At 35.8% G+C, this 22,528-nt stretch overlaps 1 protein-coding gene across 6 annotated transcripts in view; it reads left to right on the top strand.

Moving 5' to 3' along the window:
* Positions 1-22,528, top strand: part of PDLIM5 (PDZ and LIM domain 5) — a 219,030-nt gene that overhangs the window by 133,048 nt on the left and 63,454 nt on the right. The window contains exons 5-10 of one of the 6 annotated variants that reach the window (XM_028148236.2): positions 3,029-3,045; positions 6,585-6,599; positions 9,715-9,732; positions 9,993-10,165; positions 10,810-10,846; positions 11,416-12,561. In XM_028148236.2, coding sequence (XP_028004037.1) covers positions 3,029-3,045; positions 6,585-6,599; positions 9,715-9,732; positions 9,993-10,165; positions 10,810-10,846; positions 11,416-11,509 — 354 coding nt within the window. In that variant the 3' untranslated portion in view covers positions 11,510-12,561. Of the gene's footprint in view, positions 1-3,028; positions 3,046-6,584; positions 6,600-9,714; positions 9,733-9,992; positions 10,166-10,809; positions 10,847-11,415; positions 12,562-22,528 lie in introns of those variants that run through there. The other 5 variants (XM_028148233.2, XM_054727304.1, XM_054727322.1 and 2 more) reach the window with 5 other exon arrangements.

The following is a 22,528-nucleotide window of genomic DNA, read 5'->3' as shown; positions in this document are numbered from 1 at the left end:
CAGCTGTTCTTTGAAAGAAGGGAGATGAGGTTTTATTTGCTTCGTTAGCATGTAGCTTTATATTATATACATACTGCACTTTCTGCAAGGCAATGATAGGTTAATCAAAACCTAATTATGCATTTTGACATGTTATGAACCATGTAACATATGCTGTAACTCTTTTTGTCCAAGTCCTGGCACAGCATTGAGCAGCTGGCACTTATAATGCAAGGCAAATCTTATATCTTTCTTCCTCAAAATTTCCACTCCTTTATTAGTCACCAAAAGTTTAAACAGTGGTTGCAGTTCTATCAGTTTATCAGCTTATGTATCATACCCTAAGTAGAGAGGAAATGAGGAGTTTGTAAGAAGCTTTTTTTTCTAGGAATTAAGTCTTACAAAGATAGAAATCAAAGTTTTGACTCATGTCTGTGCCTGATGCATTCATTAGCTTAGGTTAAAATGCAAGCATTGTTCTTTTCAGGTAAGCTCATGCTAGAATTTAGTCTTTAAAAGCAAACAGTAATGACAAAACAATAATGTCCAGGGATGCATGTAAAACTTAAGAAGCAAATTAGGAGATACTTTAATTGTAAAGATTTTTCTAAAATGAATGGATTTAAATTAATAGGCGCTAAATATATAATGTTAGATGTTTTTGAAAATCTATTTCTTACAAATTTTCCCTTTTGAAGTTTGTTTTCAACAGTCTTTATTTATAGATGGTCATTTTATTCTTTGAATTCATTGATCATACTTTAAGCCAGTAATTTATTTGATCAGATTTATTGTGGCAAAAATTTACTTTAAAAAGGAAAACAGAGGGAAATAATCTGCATGCCTGATTGGTTTTACCAATGCCAGTTCCCAGGAAAATATAATTAAAATAATTGTGTAGATAGGTTCTTTCTGAGATAATCCCTTCCGAATGGTAATTCATGTAATGAAGGGACTGTGCTTTGGGTAGCACTGCCACCATGGCAACAGTGGGGCTTTGAGAAAGATGTGGCAGGGTTCCAGGCTGCTGCTGAAAGAGCAGGAGGAGGTCTGAAGGAACAGCTACCGGGCCCTGCATGTGGTTCTGTGGTTGTGGGTGGCTTTTTAAAGTTTTAATGTATATATTGCAGAAAATTAGTGTCCTTCTAAGAATGTCATTCTTTCATGTGAGGAAGAAGAATAGTATGTAGTGTTGAGGTGTGTTTGGTTGTCTGTTTTTTCTGTTTGATTTAAGACTAGATTTTAGAGTCATCAAAGTACATATTCTGAAAAGACAGATGCCGCCTTTCAAATGCTAGCCCCTCAGAAAACTAAAAGCAGAAATTTACTACGTTTATTAAATTCCAGGTTCACTAGGAAAAAGTCCATTGAAGGAACTGTTTGAACTAAAATCTTTTCTCCTTATTAACACATCTTGAAATTTTAAATGAAAGTCTTCCTAATGGAAAATTGTAGAGTTAAAAGCAAATTGAGGTTATGGAAAAGTACTACCTTTAAAGTATATGAAAATACCAAGCTTTAAATTTTGTGGTTTATAAGTATAGCTTTGATGATCAAACTTGAAATGATTGAAAGCGTATTATTTTCAAACTGAAACTGTAGGCAGTGGTATAGTTATAGGACCTTTATGGTGGCTTCTTAGTCCATCGCCATGTGATTATTGAGCACAGGCCTGGTATCCAGCACTGTGCAACATTCAGGAGAAAAGGGATCATTATGCATTTTGCATCTTTAACAGGCATCATTGGCAAATGGGTGTATTTAAAAATAGCTTGATTTCAAATGTTGTCCAGATGTTAGGGCAATGAAAATTTGATTATTCTGAAAACAAATGTGGTGTCTGAAATTCTAAAACAAATTTGCAGCGCCCTTTCTCTTACTACATGTAAGATTAAAGAAATAAAAAATAAATCACACACTTGTCCGTGATGTGTCATTTTGAAGGGTAGGTGTTTTGTGATATTGATCAATGCATTTCCTGCATCAGGTGCCAAACAGTTTGTTTGTTTTTTAAATTACTGTCAGACATTTTACTAATTATGTGATTATTAAATTTCCCATATTTTTATAATGTTACAAGAGATTTGCAACAAAACATTTTCAAAGTTGAGAATTGTTACTTTCTTTTTATTTAAAAGATAAGATATACCAATAATCAAAAATTTAAGAGTTTAGAAGGTTGTAAAGCTCAATTCATGTTATCTTTTTCCTCAAAGCAAGATGTCTTAGTTCTTAAGTGATTTAAAGTAACTAGTGCCCTAGCCGGTTTGGCTCAGTGAATAGAGCGTTGGCCTGCAGACCGAAGGGTCCCAGGTTCTATTCTGGTCAAGGGCACATGCGTAGGTTGTGGGCTCGATCCTTAGTAGGGGGCGTGCAGGAGGCAGCCGACCCATGATTCTCTCTCATCATGGATGTTTCTATCTCTCTCTCCCTCTCCCTTCCTCTCTGAAATCAATATATATATATTAGTTACTTTGCCAATTTGATAGACATCTCATCCAATTTTATATAGGATTAGTAAACATAAGGTACAAACAAGTGCCTATTAATTATGTACCATAACTGAGAAATAGTTATTCATCCTATCTAATAATATGAAATCTATGATTATGTTGATAGTTTCAGAATATTTCTTAATAATATGATGTCAGCATTCCTGTTTCTTATAAATAATAGTGAACAAGGCACTTGAATAAATTTTTAATCTTTCTTTAACATATAAAAATTATTGGTCTTGGCCTGCTACTTTTTTTTTTACCACTCTCTGTACTCTACTTAGAGCAAAATGGGACTTATATTCCAAACTGGAAGATAAGCTGTTTTGCATCAAGTAGTGTAAGTGATTTACCTTTTCCCCTTCCATATGCCCTTGCATTATAATGGCCACTGCTTTCAAGGTAAGTCTTTCATGTGTCCTTATTAATTTCAATTTCTTTAGACTGTAATTTTTCCTAACAGTTCCTATGTGGTATTTTGAAGAACGTGGCCTTGGGAGATACAACATATAATGATATGGTAGTAATATTTTTAAATGCTTTTCTCTTTGCAGAAAACACAAGTGACAAAGTTAGTATCTACATTACTGGAGAGGAAATATGGTGATTTATATATGAGTAAACAGCATGAATGCCCGATTTTTGCAAAATTAAGTTAAATTTTGCAAAACAGCTATAATTTAGAATAACCACATTTAGTCTTTTCAGTGAGTTTGGTTTGCATTGCTATGTGGTGGTGAATTGTTTTATAGTAATAAATATTAGTGTTTGACTTTTGTTTTAAAATATATGTGGGGTTTGCTGTGTAATGCCTAAAAAAAAAAAAAAAAAAAGTAATGCTTTGGGGAATGGAATGTATATCAGTCTAGACTACTAGAAGACAAAGTAAAGATAGGGGAGAAAGCAGAAAACATATACCACTAGTATTGGCATATGTAATACTGAGTTGATTTCCAAATTCATATAACAAAACAAGTATTTTCCAGGTAAAGTCTCTAAGAACATTTTTGATTTTTCAAACAATAAGGCTGAAAGATTTAAACCTCTATATGTGCAGTTATGTGTCCCTGGATGATAGAAAGTCTATACACCTTTTAAATTAGTTAAGAGAAATAATAATCAATTTATTAAATGTCACAGGTAGTTGGCATAGACATTGGAAATCACTGTAGTATAACTTGAAAAAACCTTGTTATTGTGTGTTGGTATTGATAGTAAACTGCCTGTGATTACTAGCTTTAAAATAGATTACAATCATATTAGATTAGAATTTAAAATAATTTCGTGTTAAGTTATGACTATTCTGAGTTGTGCTGAAATTTCTTTATCATTACTCTAAGAGAGTAGAATTGGAAATATGGAATATCTTAGCCATACTCAAGAATTAACTATTGAATTATTAGAGCAACTATATTTCAGTGTGGCTTTGGTCTCGCTAACTGAATAGTTTCATATTATATACACAAGAATTTTGCATACCAATGTGCTGGTGAAAAATCCCCAAACCCTGATTTTTTTGTTTGTCTATTTAAAGTTAAATTCTTATGCACAAAGACTTTGATTAGTTACTAGATTCCAATGAAACAGTTTGACTTTAAAGTGTGTGTGTGGGGGGGGGGGATGGTACTTGGAAAAAGAAATTTAAGCATTTAGGTTAAATATGTATTTAAGATTCAGATTCAGATGAATTAATTTATTAGGTATTACTGTGCATTGTGCTAGGTGTTTCTAAATGCATTATGTGATTTAATTCTCATTTAAACTGAATTCTGAGAAGTTACTCAAGTTTCTCAAATCTGGCAGCTTGTAAGTGATAGAGCTAAGATTGGAGCCTACTTCCTTTGAAGTCAAATTTTGGTGTACCTTCTATATCACCTGTTTGTGAACTGGGCTTATTTCTGTTACTTTGAATTCATACTTGTTTTTAATGATTATAGACTTCAGGCTAAATTGAGTGAATTGAGGCTATATGAGTACATAACGTGCATAAACTCCAGTTGGGTTTGCTATTACTTTTTAATAATGAGCATTTGAGGTATCTATCCTAAGAACACACCTGTATTTGTATAGTTTCAGAGTGCCTTCAAATAAAATATGTTAAACATATGCCCTTACAACGATACTGAGAGAGAGAGAAATTGCGGTCCATTTCACTGTTGAGGAAAAAGAGGCTTCTTTCTGTAGATTGCAGCTTGCCCAGGGCAGAGGGGAAGTGGGCAGCACAGGCAGGGCAAAAAGCTAAGTCATCTGACTGCCACATTGGCACTGTGGTGTATGATGGGCTGTTCCACTTGGGCAAATTTTCTAAAATGCATGAAAATACTTGGCATATTCAAGTTGGCATCTTTATGTTGAAAGCAATCAACCCTCCATTTGCTGCTCCTCACCATACTATAGAACATCCTCCCCAACTTCATGTTGACATACAACTGTTTCCCAAAACTTTATAATGATTAATTATGTATCTAAAATTCTACTCTGTTGAGGGGAGACTATTTTGAAAAACTATTTCCCTACTACTTAAAGCAGCAAGGCAGAGGAGGGAATGCTTTGCACTGGGGCTAGAGAAGAATAAATATTGATAAACTATTGAGATAAACTTACTCCTACATCCCACCCCATTCAGTGAAACTCAACCTCTCTTGAACTTATAAAACTGACTTTGATGTTTGGGAATATAGGCACTTTCACAGTCTTAGTATTAAAACTGGTAGGAAGTTATTCTCACTATGTTTATAATGAATTATTAGTTACTCTGACTAAAACTCTATTGTGGAACGATTGATTAAACAGTGTAGAAAAGCTAGAGTTTATACTTTATCTTTTCTGTCCTTAATGGAATATGAATATACAGTTGACCCTTGAACAACATGGGTATGAACTGCACAGATCCACTTACATGCAGAATTTTTTCAGTAAATATACAGTCGACTCTCCTTATCCTTATTTTTGGGAACCACAGATGCAGGATGACTGCATGTATTGTTCCATGCATTTTATATAAGGAACTTGAACACCTGTGGGTTTGGGTACCCAAAGGGGTCCTGGAACCAGTCCCTGGAGGATACCAGGGAACAACACAATTTTGGGGGACTCAAAAGTTATATTTGGATTTTCAACTGCAGCGGGGTAGGGGGGTTGGTCAGCACACCTAACCCTCACATTGTTCAAGGGTTATATTTTTTAAATGATTCTGTTAACTAATAGGCTATGTGAGTGAATTATGTTTTGAGATTTTCCCTCTTTAGATGTTATTAATCTAGGTCCTTTACTATATAATATCAGACATACCTTTCTGGGTAAATTAGGTCGTTGGTAAAACAGAACTATGGAGTTTCTGAAATTCAGTTCTAAACTCCCTGGGATTTGCTTGTGATTGAGAGTAGTAGTAGTGGTGGACAGGGGAGAGTATGAAGATTGAATAACAGCCCATTATTTTTGACCTGTGCTTTCTGTATTTTTCATCAAAATTACCACATTAAAAAAGTTAAAAATTTCAAATAGTGCATAATTGCTAATTCAGGATAATTTATGTGTGATTACAGTTGCTATTACTATATACTACTTATATTATGTAAAAGTGTTTTTCTCCTAATCTGATTTAAAAAATGATTCTAAAACAATTTGATTTCACATCTTACATCTAATAATTGTTTTATTCTGTGCCTTTTGTTAGGAACATAGTAGGAATTTGGATTCATACTGAAATGAAATTTATAAAAACCTAGAAAAATTTTTAAAAATAATGAATCTTTCTCTCTTGGTATTAGTAACTTGAGACTTGAATTAGCAATGATATATAAAGTATTTTTCAGTGTTTTGGGAAACAAACAAAAACGCAGATAAGACTGTTGTCCCAATAATAACAGTGTAACAAAGTTTTGACTAACATTTGTTCATTTTTATTTGTCTGTGTTACATGGTTATTTTGACGCATGATGCTTGTGTAACATCTTTATGTAAATTCATTGTTTTGAATTTCGTTATTTCATTTTTTCCTTTTCTTCTTTTTCTGGCCTCATCTTTGTCGATTTTACATCATCCTGGGAACATCAATGTCTTCTCTACTCTATCACATTTGTGTGTGTGTGTGTATTATTTCTCTTTCAGTAACCCCGGCACCGTGTAAGTACCTAATCAGTGGTTCCCTTTGTCATTTTCATCATTGTCTCTGTAACTTGCCATCTTGCTTTCAACTTAACACCAGCAAATTTTGATAATATCTTCTCATTGCAAGAATTTTCAAATACGTTAAGGAGCCCAGGAACATGTTTTTCCTGCTAGAGAACTTCATATGAATCAGGGGTATGTTTACAGCACCCACACTTCAGTTAACCCTTAGGGAGGTAGATAAATATTATACACCATGTATATTGTGAGAGTTGTAGTTCAGCCTCTGCCATTTAGTGTTTTTTTTTTAAAGATTTGAACAAACTTGCTGATTTTTAATGTCTGTATTTTGAAATGATTTGCTCTTGCTAGTTAAGTTTATATTCTATCCCAAATACTTTAAAAAAATCATTGAGATTATTCTCTTTTTTAATCATAGTAATCCGAGTCTAGAGTTTCAAAGCTCGAAAAAAACGAAATGAATTCATATCATTTTAACACAAGACTTTTGCTGTGGTGAATGTCACAGAGTATCACAAGTGAATCGCAGCTAAAATCATTCTTAAGTGGTGTCATTTTACAATTCTTGGTGTCTTAATTTTACACTGCTGTTTTATATTTTTATAGAACAAACCTTTTATAGATGATACAATAGTCTTATACTGAAATTGGTGACATTTAAGCATAAACTGCAATCACTAATTACAGAGAAATTTAAAGCTATATGTTTAACACTAAAATAAAGTTATTCAGGTAATTGCATTAGATTAAGTATTGTCTGCTTAGGAATTTATATCTGCCAAAGAATGTTGTTATGAAGTTATCTATGCCTATTATTTTTTAATTTTTAAAAATTTTGTATGTTTTAAAAAGGATTTGATTTTGTTCAATATTAGTAAAAGGTGTTTTAGAGATTTCACTTCTGGTATATTAAAAACTTACCATAAATTTTAGTAGGTATTACTAATTTTGTATTATAAATACTTTTGATGCTGTTCATTGTATATGCAGATGATCCATAGTTTTAGAGCATGCATAACAAATAGTTATCCTATCTAATAATAGACAAATATGCAAATTGACCACACCTCTGACACACCCACAAGCCACGCCCACCACCCAATCAGAGCGAGAATGCAAATTAACCCAAACCAAGATGGCTACAGCCACAGAGAGCAAGGTTTCCTAGGTAACAGAGGAAGCCAAGCTTTCCGCCTGCCCTTGTCAGGCCTAAGCCTCCACTCAAGCTACAAAGTTTCAATTACAGAAGGTAAACAAATTCAAACAAATGGTGGCAGAATGGAGCTTGAGAGAGCAGGCCAGGGTTGCCGGCAGCAACAGGGGAAGCAAAGCTTTCTGCACACCCTGGTCGGGCTCACCCGCTTAAGGCAACAAAGTTTCAATTATAACCCCAACACAAATGGCTGCCGGCCTCAGAGGGAGCCCCAGGCTTGGCTCCGCTCCAGGCTACTAAGTTTCAATTGTAGAAGGAAAATAAATTCCAGATACCAGGGCCTCTGCTTGGTGGCCGGCCTGCCAACCACCACAGGCCCCTCGCTCAGGCTGCCCCACACCCCAAGGGAACCCCCACCTGATCCAGGATGCCCTTCAGGGCAAACCAGGTAGCCCCCACCCCTGTACCAGGCCTCTATCCTATCTAATAAAAGAGTAATATGCAGATTGATCATCACTGCAACACACAATATAGCTGCCCCCATGTGGTCAAAGATCCTGCCCCCATGTGGACACAAGATGGCCACCACAGATGGCCAGCAGGAGAGGGCAGTTGGGAGGCACCCGGCCTGCAAGGGAGGGCAGTTGAGAAGGACCAGGCCTGCAAGGGAGGGCAGTTGGAGGTGATCAACCCTGCAGGAGAGGGCAGTTAGGGGTGACCAGGCCAGCAGAGGAGGGAAGTTGGGGGCAAACAGGCTGGCAGCGGAGTGGTTAGGGGGTGATCAGGTTGGCAGGCAGAAGCGGTTAGGGGCAATCAGGAAGGTAGGCAGGCAAGCAGTTGGGAGCCAGCAGTCCTGGGTTGTGAGAGGGATCCCAGATTGGAGAGGGTACAGGTTGGGCTGAGGGACAACCCTCCTCCGTGCATGAATTTCGTGCACCGGGCCTCTAGTTTTGGTAATAATAAAAGAAAACAATATGAAATCATTACTGTTAGGCACGGTGGAAAACACTTTACATACATTATTTATTCCTCAAAACAACCCATTAAGATATATGTAGTCCCCATTTCTCAGATGGGAAAAATCTAGACTTGGGGAAATTAAATGACTTATATTAAACACACACTGAGTGGAGGATGTAGTACCTGAGCTTTCATCTTTCTGATTCTAAAGCCAGTGTTAACGTTAATTCTATCATGTTCTTCGATGGACAAAAACACTTCTCGTGTACTGAGACAGTTTTGATAAGGTACCTTAGGGTAAAGTGGTAAAGTAGACTTTGTAAATTCCCCAATATTTATTAAGAGAAAAATAAATGTTCTTAGCAAACTCTGTAGTTTACAGATCCCTTACACATTTATCATTTCATGTAATCCTCAGAACAATGTGACTTTGTATGTGATACTCTTGTCTTATCAATGAAAACAGTGAGTCCTAGTGAGATTGACTTGTCCAAAATCCCACCTCTGAAAAATCATAGAGCCAAGATTTATATGTGGGTCCTTTGATAAATATTTCATTGGTTTATCATATACCATAGCTCTTCTTTACTATGCTGATTCTGTACACAGTCTTATTAGGGATGAGGGATATCTATCTGTACACATGAATGAGAAATGACACTTCTGTCCCTTTCCAAAGTTGCGTTTGGAATTGCTGGTTTAGCTTGTACTAAACCATTCTTGTTTCCTGGGTCTAGTGAAGACATGATCATTTGATTTTGTGAAAGCTAATACATTTTAGCAGCATATCGGTGTTCAGCAGTGGCTGTGAATGTAGTGCATACCTGTGTTTTGTTAGGCAGTAGATGAACAATATAAGTACATAATTTTAAATTGCTTTATTTTTACTTCTGTGGATATTTAGATTTCTCTTTGTTTCCTTCTTTTCTTAATCTTCTCTTTTCCTTTTCATGTTGGAACTCTCTCTTCTGCTGCCTTCTTCTGTCACTTAAAAAGGAAAGCCCCACCTAAACGGTAACCTTCCTGTTGAATAGTTACTTATACTATTATTTTATATTAGCATATATGTACCTTTTTTCTATTTAAAAAACAATTCCATCTACTTTATTTTAGAAGGGTGCTCTTAAAAAAATTGAAGCTGTGCATGCTTGCAAAAGCAAAATATATAAAAGGAACACTAAGGATTAACATATGCATTATAAATAATTTGGCAGAGAATATTTATCCTTAATGTAATTATAAATTTTTCATTCATTTTTCCTTCCTAATCCTAGCCCACCGAGAAAACACATTGTGGAGCGTAACACAGAGTTTTATCACATACCTACTCACAGTGATGCCAGCAAGAAGAGACTGATTGAGGATACTGAAGACTGGCACCCGAGGACGGGCACGACTCAGTCTCGCTCCTTCCGAATCCTGGCCCAGATCACTGGGACTGAAAATCGTAAGTGAATACCTAGGGACTCTAGTAGGTGAATGTTCTTTGCTACAGAGAAGTAGCATTTAGACAGTTAAACAGTTATTAGGAAACGGTAGTTTTCTTGAGGCAGTTTGCTTTTAAATTATGCCATACATAATATGGCTATTGTAAATAAGAAATCAGCCCAGGAGAGTTTCATTGAAAAGTGTAGAAGCAGCAGTAATAGTAGTACTGATTGTAGTCTATGACCCGGTGACAAGATGATATAGAATTTTTTCTTTTTAGTGGCTCTGTGCAACTTGGCCATTTGGTATTGATTGGTGCATGTAATGGCTTAAATCAGCAATTTCCAACCCTTTTCACCTGATGACACACACAAACTAACTAGTAAAATTCTGTGGCACACCAAAAAGTATGTTTTTTGCTGATCTGACAAAAATAATAGGTATACTTTTGATTCATTTACATCTGATGGCTATTTATTGTGTTGGCTGTTGTCATTTCTTTATTTGACAATCTAAGGGAAAAGAGGTCAGTGCCCCTGACTAAGTAGTCAGGTATTTCATGTTTTAAAAATTCTTGTGGCACACCGGTTGAAGATCACTGGCTTAAGTGATTTTAAAGTTTAGAAAACAAACTAATATTGGATATTGCTTATTATATTTCAGTGAAAGAAGCTGAAACTGATAATACAAAGAAGGCAAAGTAAGTTGTCCATTTTTTTTTTTTTTTTTTTTTTTTGGTAAATTGAATGAATGGTTTCCTTTCATGAATGGTCTCAGTTTGTCATTTGCATTTGCAAGTGTAATGGTATGGCGTTTTGTTTTTGCAACCAGAAGCTAAGCATTTAACTGTGGTGCCTTTTGTGGAACTTAAATGTACAACTTACAGATTTCATAATTAGTAGATATTGTCTGGATTTTATGTCTAAAGTTTCTTTTCTTTAGTATTGAAATAAGTAGACGGAAGGGTGTGTTTGGAGTGCTTTTTTAACACTGTAGTCTATGAATGAATTCATGAGATCTTGCAGTCACTTTATTTTGGGCATAAAAATGGAAGTTTCCAAGAGGGCTCTAATAGTTAATTTTTATATTTAAAAAATGCTCTCTACCCTTAAAATCTTTTGCTCTTAAATAACACAGCTTTGTGAAATTAAGCTTTAGAAGGCATGTTTTCTGCATGATGAACGAAGTGTAGAAACTTTTTCTTGCTCTTTCTTATGACTCTTCTATCACTTTTCTTTTTTTCTTTTTTCTTCTCTTCTATTTCCACAGGGAAAAGATACCCCTTCACGTGTTTAGCCCCAAATACACAAAATTACGTGACTGGCACCATGAAGTTTCAGCACGTGCTCTTAACGTACAGTGATTTATGAGCTTTGCCCCCTCAAGCAGCCAGCACATACCTTTTCATTCACTTTTTCTTTTCTCCAACTTCAGAACAAAATCTGTATTAAATTTGCCATAAGAAAACAATAGGACCTTTTCTATACTTTTCTAACCATTTCCTGCTATTGTGAAAATAAGGAGGATGAACATGTATTGTGCTAGTCGGTAGCTCACAGATGTTAAACCAACAGAGTATATTAAAGGACTAGAGCTGTTTAGTGGATTTACTGTTATCAGAGTAGTAACCTTGGAAAAAGAATTATTTTCGTAAGGTGAATTGGGTTAGTCATTTGAAGCAGAGGTGGGTGAGCAAATATGTCCTTGTCTAATTTGGAAAATAGTTCCTTATGGTACTACCTTTCCTAAGATTACTTTTAAGTTCATTATTACATAATGTTCAGAGTGGTTTGTGAATTAAAACTAGAAGACTTTATTAGAATAGATTTCATTATAGATTTGGGTATCTTTTAAAGCAGTTAATTATAATATAGGATGGCTACATGAAGAGGAGGAAGCCAAGATTTGGCTCCCCAAAAAAGGAAAGACAAGATTTCTGCCCCTGTTTGCAGTGGGGAAAAATACACTGTTTGTTTGGTTTGGTTAATTTAAAAAATCATATTTTCTACCAAAGGAAATATTTCTAAGCTGGTGGATATAATTAGGATATAGACAACTTCTAGGCATTAACTAGTAAGTGATAGAAAATATAGCTTTGCTTTGTTTCTAAATCAGAGGAGTAAATATAAAATAAACTGAAATATGAGTGATTCTTTCTGAGATATCTGAGAAACATTTCACTTAGTGATATAAACTATTGTGTGTTGCTGCTATTCCTAGTAAGCTCTGTTTTGCAGTACATTCAAGCTAAATATCTGACCAGAAATGCTTTCTGTCTTGTAATATAATGTATAATATTGTTAGGTCTAAATGCAATACTAAATTCATTTTGAAGTTTGGAAAAGTATTGTAATAAAGTTGCTTTTAACTTAGCTTTGTACCTTGTTTTCTGTTTCCTTTAAGCTGATAACAATGCCAGCCAAGATTTGTTACAATGTTACTGGGGTAAAATAAAGAATTATCATGACATTTCATTTGGGAACCCTTTTTAATTCTGTGAGGTTACTAAAATGTGAGTGTGGAATATGATAAAGGCCCCTATTTAACGCCCCTCCCCCCCCCCCGAATTGTTACATTATTTAGCATACCTTAAGTATCATAGACTATGGCACAACCTAGAATTACTCTTTGTGTAGAAATGATTACTGAAGGATCTTGACTGAATTCAAGGTTCTGTTTTAATTTTTCCATGTTACTTTAATGTTACCATTGACTAGGACAACTGCCTGATAATTTAGAGAAACTAACATTAATTTCAGTTAGTGATTGATTACTATCTAAAATTTGGCCTGCTTAATGCATTTAAAAAAATAATTCTAATTCTTATCCCTGCTCATATCTGCTCTACTTCATAAGATATTAAAATGTCTTTCTTTTACTGCTTCAGTTCTTCTTCATATACTGTGGTGATTTTATCATTCTGACATCAATCCCATTTATGACTGCATGCCTGGCCTCTATAAGAAATTAGGTGTAGATTTTCCTATACCTAATAATGCCTTATTGATCTCAAAAGATGACATTTGCAAAAAGATAGAATCAAATTCTCATGAAAATTAATTGTGTGGGTAAAGTGAACATAGTATTTTCCAGTAAGAACTAAACTTCTAGAATAACTACAGAATTGAGAGAAAGAACTATTAGGAGAGTTTTTAAGTAAATAAAAGAATGTTTCCCTAATCAAGAGAAAAGAATTGTGTATAGAACTTTATAACTTGAAATTGGTGCAGATGAAAATAAGAATTTAATACCTTGTCCAGCTGAAAATTAAGTATTTTTAATGTCGCACTGAAAGTATAAACTTAGATAAATGGAATGGTCTGTATTTGAGTGTTAGGGTAAATGTTTAGCCAAGATCACAAAGGACATTCCTCTTGACCCTGTCAGAGGTTGAATTCCGAAACTCAGTTAATCTTCTGGGACATCTTATATTCCTAGCTTAGAAACTAGCCAACAATTATAAAAGCTTCTTGCAAAAATATTATTGTAAGTCTGGTGGCCTAATTTATAGCTTGTTTTTGTTTGTCTCTCTTGTACAGACTTTCTTTATCATAGGCTTGTTGTTTAATGTAAAATTGAGAAGTTACTCTTAAGAATTTTCAACATTTTTTTCCTTAAAAAATTTTTAACAGTCAGAAGATGGAATGTCTCCCACACAGTATTTTTGTTACCTCAAAAAATACATTATTGCCCTAACCCGTTTGGTTCAGTGGATAGAGCGTCGGCCTGCGGACTCAAGGATCCCAGGTTCGATTCCGGTCAAGGGCATGTACATTGGTTGCAGGCACATCCCAGGTAGGGGGCGTGCAGGAGGCAGCTGGTCGATGTTTCTCTCTCATCGATGTTTCTAGCTTTCTATCCCTCTCCCTTTCTCTCTGTAAAAAATCAATAAAATATATTTTAAAAAATACATTATTTGTGGAAACAAACATATCATTTTGTGCAACATTATGACTTTTAAGAAGATTCAGATTAAAAATATCTAAGCTTAAGAAAATATTGCTATTAAAATAGTAGCAGTCCCTTTTTTAAATTCAAATTTATTCAGAAATATAGAATGAATTGATTTCCTCTAGACAAATAATTTTGCAATTGTTGTATTTCTGATGTGTATTTAAAAATTCTATAAATCATAAACATTCATTGTCTGCATTCATTTCCCCACATGAGTAATTATTAAATATTTAAATACCAAGCACTGATATGTGCCTGGGATTCAGTAGTGAATAATAGATAAATATATGAACAAGATAATAGGAGATAATTGTGCTACCAAGATAATAAAATAAGTTAACATAAAAGAAATTTGGCTTAGGCAGGGAGGGAGTACTTAGATTGTGTGTGCCTCTGAGGAGATCACCTTAGTGCCATCACCTGAGAGAGGAAAAGGGGTCGGTCATGTGATATATTGGGGATCAGTGTACAAAACAGAAAGGACAGTGTGCCCAAAATGCGGCATATGAGAGGAAGCATGATATAAAAGCATGCATGATATTTATGCACATAGCAAATAATTTGTATTCTCATTACTAACCATGGCATTTTACTTCATTTATTTATAAATTTGAAGTTGTTTTATCATTTCCAGCCACTTTCAGGTAAAATTAGAAAATGAAGAACCAAGCAGATTAACCAGTTTACTAAATAAACTACATATACTCACCTGGGTGGTGTCATCCCTGAGCATAGTAATCATTTTAATGCTTTTCCCATTGAGATCCATTAAAGTCCTGGAAAAAGCACGCATTTAATACAGTATATGTTGGTAACATGCATGTAGGGAACAGAAGTGTATATAAAGCCATTCAAAAACAAAACATTCATGTATAGAAATTTGATATATAATGCTATATTCATAATTAAATGGTGAATTTGACAGTTAGTACTCTCTCTTTTTTTTTAATCCTCACCTGAGGATATTTTTCCATTGATTTTTAGAGAGAGGGAAAGACAGAGAAATATCGATGTGAGAGAAACACATCGATTGTTGCCTCCTGCATGAGTCCCAACCAGGGCCTGGGCTGGGGAGGAGCCAGCAACTGAGGTATGTGCCCTTGACTGGAATCAAACCCAGGAAGGACCCTTGGGTCCTCAGACCAACACTCTATCCACCCAGCCAAACCGGTTAGGGCATACAATTAGTACTCTTTATAAACTTTCCTACCATTGTTTGGTCTCCTTTGTTTATGCCATTAAAGAATATTCCTTAAACCAAATAAATATGGTACTTCCTTGCTCACCCTTTCCAAAAACAGTCACATTTTATTTTATATTTTTCTGGTTAGAATAGTGAAAAAAAAACACCACCAAAACAAAACAGGGAGTGATAAATTCAGGGTTTTAGACTCAGGTTTGTAACTGACTGACTCCTTTCTGCCCCTGAGTTTCCACTTTAAAATATGAGGTTAGAATCCGTGGTGGACACTGTGATATAGATACTGCTTCATTTGAGGACTTGACACCACTCCTGCTGGGTGAGTAGGGGGCATGATAGCCTTCAAGGGTCAGCACCTTCACATAGCACCTCCTGCAATACTGGAGCCTTCATGGAGCTGTCCAACGGCAGTGACCTGATTGGAGAGAGAAGGAGGTTAAAAGCCTGGTTATTTCAGCCCAGGTAGGGAAAAATTAGAAGGGTCATTCTAGATCCAGCGCTTTCTTTCTTTTCCTTTCCCTGTTGACCCTATGGGCACTTAATAAGCACCCTCCATGCTGAACTCTGTCCTGATGTTTGCTTTCTGGAGAACCTGATCTACAACAGAATCATAAGCTTTTAGATCCCCCTTGGGACCTGGGTTGCGCGGGTTCTCTTCAGTGTGGTTCTTGTCTTCATCTTCTCATCATTTGCTCTGCCTTGGTCACCGGCCTCTCTCCTTAAATCTTCAACTCAGATTGCAAACACCATTTAGGGAAATAATTAAGTGAAAGAGACGATACCAGGTAAGTCAGCCTGAAAGTTGTATGGAAGTCAAAAGGAAAACATATTTGTTGACTGCATTGGAAGTATCCTGGAGTAATGAGTATGTAAAAGTATTTAGAAATCAAATAGAGTCAGGGCTATATGAATGAGTCAGTGAAATGGGAAGCTTTAAAATAGAACATTAGGATTCACTCTGAGTAAATGTAATGAACACTTGTAACTGGAAGGCAGCACTTAATAAAATATTATGATTTTGTACATTATAATTTTCCATATGCAGCATTTTAGAATTAAATGTATTAGTCATTTAATCATCACTTAAAACATTTCATTTGATCATCTCTGCTGTTTTCTTCACATCCTTTGAAATTTACCTCTTGTTCTCTGGGAGGAGATGCTGGTGCTGAGTAGCCTTTGAGAACATGTAGATAACACAGATACGACGAGGCCAGGAGAGTGCTCCTGAGGGACTGGGGATGCTAAGTGTAATGCTCTGAGTCATCCAACAGATGGGAGCACCATGCTGCTCAAAATGCCAGGGGTGTGCCACTGAGAACGGCACTGAGTGCGAGTGCTCCCTCTTCCAAAGGTTTCCTTGTTCCTTCCTAAAATGCCAACCACGCACTGTTACCCACAGTGCACCACCCTCAACAGTACAAATCTGTTTACTTCTGAAGTTACATACTATATTATTGTCATCCTTTTTTGGCACCTCCTTTTCTAATTTGTACTATGGATATTTGTGTAATAGTATAAACTGGAAGGAAAAGGCATTCTAATAGGCATGGTATTTCTTCCTGGGTGCAACTACAGTTATGTAAGTAAAGCTCTGTACATTGAATATATAATTTCATGTATATAAATGGAAATTTATTAGAAATGTATATATAAATACTACGGGCCCAGTGCACGAAATTCATGCACTGGGGTGGGGAGGGAGGTCCTCTCAGCTTGGCCTGTGCCCTCTCATAGTCCAGGAGCCCTCAAGAGATGTCCAACTGACGGCTTAGGCCCGCTCCCTGCAGGCATCCTTAGCGCTGCCATGGAGGTGGGAGAGGCTCCCACCAGTGCCTCTGCGCTTGCCAGCCATGAGCCCAGCTTCTGGCTGAGTAGCACTCCCCCTGTGGGAGCACACTGACCACCAGGGGGCAGCTCCTGCGTGGAGTGTCTGCCCCATGGTGGTCAGTGTGCATTATAGCAACCAGTTGTTCCACCGTTCGGTCGCTTTGCATATTAGCCTTTTATTGTATAGGATAATATACAAATATATACAAATTCCGTTTGAAAGTGGGTGTTAGGATTGTAAGATTCATTTCTGGTGAACTACTTCTTAAATTAGAAATGTACTGTATAAACTCAGGCTGCCATAACAAGACACCACAGATTTGGTGGCTTAAACAACAGAAATTCATTTTCTCACAGTTCTAAAAGGTAGAAGTCCAAGATTAAGATGTTAGCAGAGGTGCTATGTGAGGCCTGTCTGGCTTGCAGATGGCCACCTTCTCTCTCGCCGTGTCCTCACGTGGCCTTTCCTCTGTGCACACAGAAGAGCTCTGGTGTCTCTGCCTTTTTTTTTTTTTTTTTACAAGGATAGCAGCCTTACTGGATTAGAGGCCTCCTGCTAAGACCTCAGTTACCTTTAGTTACCTCCTTTGAGGCCCTCTCTCAGCATACTGTCCCATTGGGGTTAGGCTTTCAGCATATGAATTGGGAGGTTGGGTATTGCACACAATTCAGTTCATAACACCAGCTGCCTTTCCATACTAATACTCAGATTGATGGATTAGCATGTAAACATGCTAACAAGTTTTTCTTAAGTAGAATCACTGACTTGGACCTAGTTGGAAGCATTGTTCCTCTGTCTGGTGCCTCTTTTTCTACTTTGGGTGGCATATTTGTCTCCCTAACTAGAGTATATAAGCCCTTTGAACACAAGGATTTTAGTATCCCACCATATGGGGCACTAGCTAGCATTAAAAAATGGTTTCTACTGGTGCATAATTGCATATTTCTCCAATTCCTTAATTGTTGAATTATAAGGAAATTGTTTTACAGCACGGTATACACAACTTTTAATTGAATATAAATTCAGTATAAGGTCAGATTTTCATTAAAATGCTAACACATTAATATCTACACTGAAAGTAAAGTGGAACAAAACCTACGTTGTTTAAAAGGAGAATTGCTGTGCTTTGTGCAATCTAATTGGCAAAAGTTGACACATTTCCCCTGATGATATCTGTTTGTTAAATAGGCATGGAAGACTTTTTAAAAAATTAAATGAAATTTTGTTTTGGATTCATCTTTCTTTGTGTTTTTGTCTGTTTCAACATGAATAGCCCAGTGACTCCTGAGAGGAGACAATACAGGACTAATTTTAGAAACAAGTATATGAGAAGCTTAGTGCTCTGATTGGTTAAACCAATACAAATAATTTTATCATTTCAAGGAAATGTTTGAAGTTGAGTCTATTTTATAACAGTAACCTACTAATAATGGAAAGCTAATTAATAATATATGGCTTATCAGCATAGAGAATTATGGGAAGCCATAGAAATTTCATTAAAAGATAGTTCTTTTAAAAACATATATACTTAGGCCCTGTTCAGTCTCCAGTCAGGGTGTGTGAAGGAGGCAACTGATTGATGTTTCTCTCTCATATTGATGTTTCTCTTTCTCCCTCTCTCTTTAAAAAAAAATCAATAAAATAAAACATAAAACATATTCTCAGGTGAGGGTTAAAAAAACATATATACTAAAAATACATTATGCCCTAGCCAATTTGGCTCATTGAGTACAGCGTCAGCCTGGGGACTGAAGGGTCCCGGGTTCGATTCTAGTCAAGGGCACATGCCCGGGTTGCAGGCTCGATCCCGAAAAGGGGATGTGCAGGAGGCAGCCCATCAATGATTCTCTCTCACCATTGAATCTTCTATCTCTCCCTCTTCCTTCCTCTCTGAAATCAATAAAAACATATTTAAAATAAAATACATCATTGTCAAGCATCATACAATTTATTTTAAATTAAATGGTGGGTTGTTGTTTTTTTTTTATCTCACCCTATTAAGAGTTTTTACTACATAGGAAAATATTTATCTAAAAAGCAGATTAAATTTTTTCATGCTTAGGTGTATATAAATAAGTATATGGCAGTAATTTTATTTAGCAAAAATATATATTATCACAATGAAAACATATTTTTTATCAGTCTTTTAAATCTTGTTTAAGAAATGATAGGTTCTACAAATATTGTGAAAGAAAAAAAATAGGTTCTGATTTTTTATATGATTAAGAATTAATACTAGTGTATGATATGGATTTGCAGTTTTCAAAGATTTAAAATACTTACCAAGGGAAAAGTGACTGCCTATCCTTTCAGTAGGAAAATACACAAAACTGAAACACTTATGGGGAAAAAATATCCTCTTACAGGCTGTCCCATAGCACTAAATAATGCCCGCATGATTTCTAGCTGAAGGTTGTCAAAACAGATCTTAAGTGACTTCTTGAACAGAAACTACATAAATATTTCTAAACATACTCTTTTTACAGTAAGTTTTTAAAAATTTGTGGCTTGTTCACAGATATCATACAACCCACATAAAATAGGTTAATGAAGACACAGTTTGCTGACCTGTGCCATGTCTTTGTTATTGCTGTGTTTCACAAATGTACTGGACTCTTGCTGCATACCCTTATTAAGACTCATGCCATTTGAGTAAATTACCTAAAACTACTATCCTTTATAAGTTATGCAAAGAAATCACAAATCATTCCCTAGTCTCATATTCTTACATATTTTCATGAGGTAAGAATTTAACAATTGAATTTGTCCCAAAACAAAAAAACACCAATCCTTCCACAGAATAGTCTAATTTTATTTTATTTATTTTTTTGTTAATCCTCACCTGAGGATATTTTTCCGTTGATTTTTAGACAGAGTAGAAGGGAGGGGGAGAGACAGAGAGAAACATTAATGTAAGAGAGACATGGTTGCCTCCCCCACGTGCTCTGACCAGAGCCGGATCAAGCCTGCAACCGAGGTATGTGCCTTTGACTGGAATCGAACTCTGGACCCTTTAGTCCATGGGCCAATGTTCTATCCACTGAGCCAAACTGTCCAGGGTGCATAGTCTAATTTTTAAAAATAAAAATAAAACAATATTAGCCAAATAGAATCTCTTAGCTGGTTTTATAAAGCACAGTCCTGCAAAGTATGTTCACCAACCTGGAAAAAAGACCACAAGACAAAATAAAAATGGGTATATAACCAAGTAATAATTTTGTCTATTGTAAAAGATAGAATATTTGTAATTTACCTCCTTTCATTTTTTTTTTTTCTGGTGGATTACACTATGCAAATGCTGGTTTTGTGACTATCATGTAGAGGTCGCCATCTATTGAACATAAATAATTACTACACTTTACTTCCTTATGAGAGTACTTAGTACTTTAAAATTATTGAAGCAAGAAACATAGTTCCTATTTACCATATACATTATATTTTCACACAGAAGTTGTTTAATTCTCTGCTTAATTATGGAAATACTCGTGTACATTTCTCAAATTACAGTGGGAATATTATCACATAAAGATTTTTTCACAAAAATCTGTGTTTGTAATATGCAAAAATTGACTTTCATAATCCAGAATATGCACTAAGTTTCTTAAAGTTTTATCAGATCAGCAACACTTCTTTTATAATGCTGTTTGGATAAATTCTGTCCACTTTACCTCTAGAGAGATAAATAACACAACGAAATTATTTTATTGAATTAAACCAGAAAATAAAAAACTCCTTCTTGACTAGAACTCAATATTGAAGACACCTCCTGCAGTTTACTTTTTTAAATTCAAAAGAAAATCATAACTTAAAATGAATTAGGAGCACTGATATTAGGCAATTTCTACCATGATGGAAGGCTTAATTTTCTACTTTTTGCCACTGTTCAATTTTACTGCTTCAACCACATTGAAAGTTTCAGAAACCTACATTTTTCTACCTTTATGTTGTGTGAAAATGTGTTATAATAATGTTAAGATTATTATAAAAGAAAATTAAAATTATATTACATAATATAGTATAAAACCTATGGCAGGTATGTATATTTTGGCATCTTTATTTTTCTTAGTCAAATTAAAGAACTTTCAAATTAAATTAATCTTAAAAACATTCTCAACTGTCCATGTCTCCTCTTTTGTATTTCCCTATTTTTATATCTATTAACAACTATATGCTGGGTGCCTCTTCTATGTCCAACTTTATTGATGGGTGTTCATTTCCCAGATGCAACTAATTAATTACTCCTGAAATGTCTGTATTTATTTCTTTAACCAGAAGACTGTGTTAAAGCTAGGATGACACTTCTGCAATTTTTGAGTTAGTGGCACACATTTATTTTGTCTTAACATACTTTAATTTATTTTTATTTTTTTCATATATTTTTATTGATTTCAGAGAGGAAGGGAGAGAGAGAGAGAGAGGAGAGATAGAAACATCAATGATGAGAGGGAATCATTGATCAGCTGTCTCCTGCACGCCCCTGACGGGATCAAGCCCGCAACCTGGGCATATGCCTTTGACCGGAATCAAACTCGGGACCCTTCAGTCCGCAGGCCGATGCTCCATCCCAGTGGTCGGCAAACGCATTAGTCAACAGAGCCAAATGTCAACAGTACAACGATTGAAATTTCTTTTGAGAGCCAAATTTTTTAAACTTAAACTTCGTCTAATGCCACTTCTTCAAAATAGACTTGCCCAGGCCGTGGTATTTTGTGGAAGAGCCACACTCAAAGGGCCAAAGAGCCGCATGTGGCTCGCGAGCCACAGTTTGCCGACCACGGCTCTATCCACTGAGCCAAACCAGCTAGGGCCTTTAATTTTTTATCCCAATATCCTAAGTAGTTCATAAGAAAAAAATGTTTGAGAATATTTCTGAAAGATTTTAATGGCTTCAAGTAGTTGTATATCACTACTTAGATAATGGATGAATTTGAGGTTTTAATACAAAGAAGCAACACTTTTAGACTCAAACTGAGCATTTGCCTAGAGCAGTGGTTGGCAAACCGCAGCTCGCAAGCCACATGCAGCTCTTTGGCCCCTTGAGTGTGGCTCTTCCACAAAATACCACGTGCGGGCGCGCAAGTACAGTGCGATTGAAACTTCGTGGCCCATCGCAGAAGTCGGTTTTCGGCCTGGGCGAGTCTATTTTGAAGAAGTGGCATTAGAACACTCAAGGGGCCAAAGAGCCGCATGTGGCTCGCGAGCCGCGGTTTGCTGACCACTGGCCTAGAGCACTGGAGTCAAAAATCTCATTAAAATGAGCAAATCTCTTAGCAGGGAAATTGAAGCAATACCACATGAATGTTAGAAAATGTACATCCACACATACAAAAAAAACAAACCACACACACATTTAAATGTGGAAAATAAAACAACCAGATAACGTTAACTCAGGAGAT

Source organism: Eptesicus fuscus, chromosome 2, assembly GCF_027574615.1.
Source record: "Eptesicus fuscus isolate TK198812 chromosome 2, DD_ASM_mEF_20220401, whole genome shotgun sequence".
NCBI lineage: Eukaryota > Metazoa > Chordata > Mammalia > Chiroptera > Vespertilionidae > Eptesicus > Eptesicus fuscus.
Note: the sequence above shows the minus strand (reverse complement) of the source record. Positions and strands in the feature narration are given on the sequence as shown.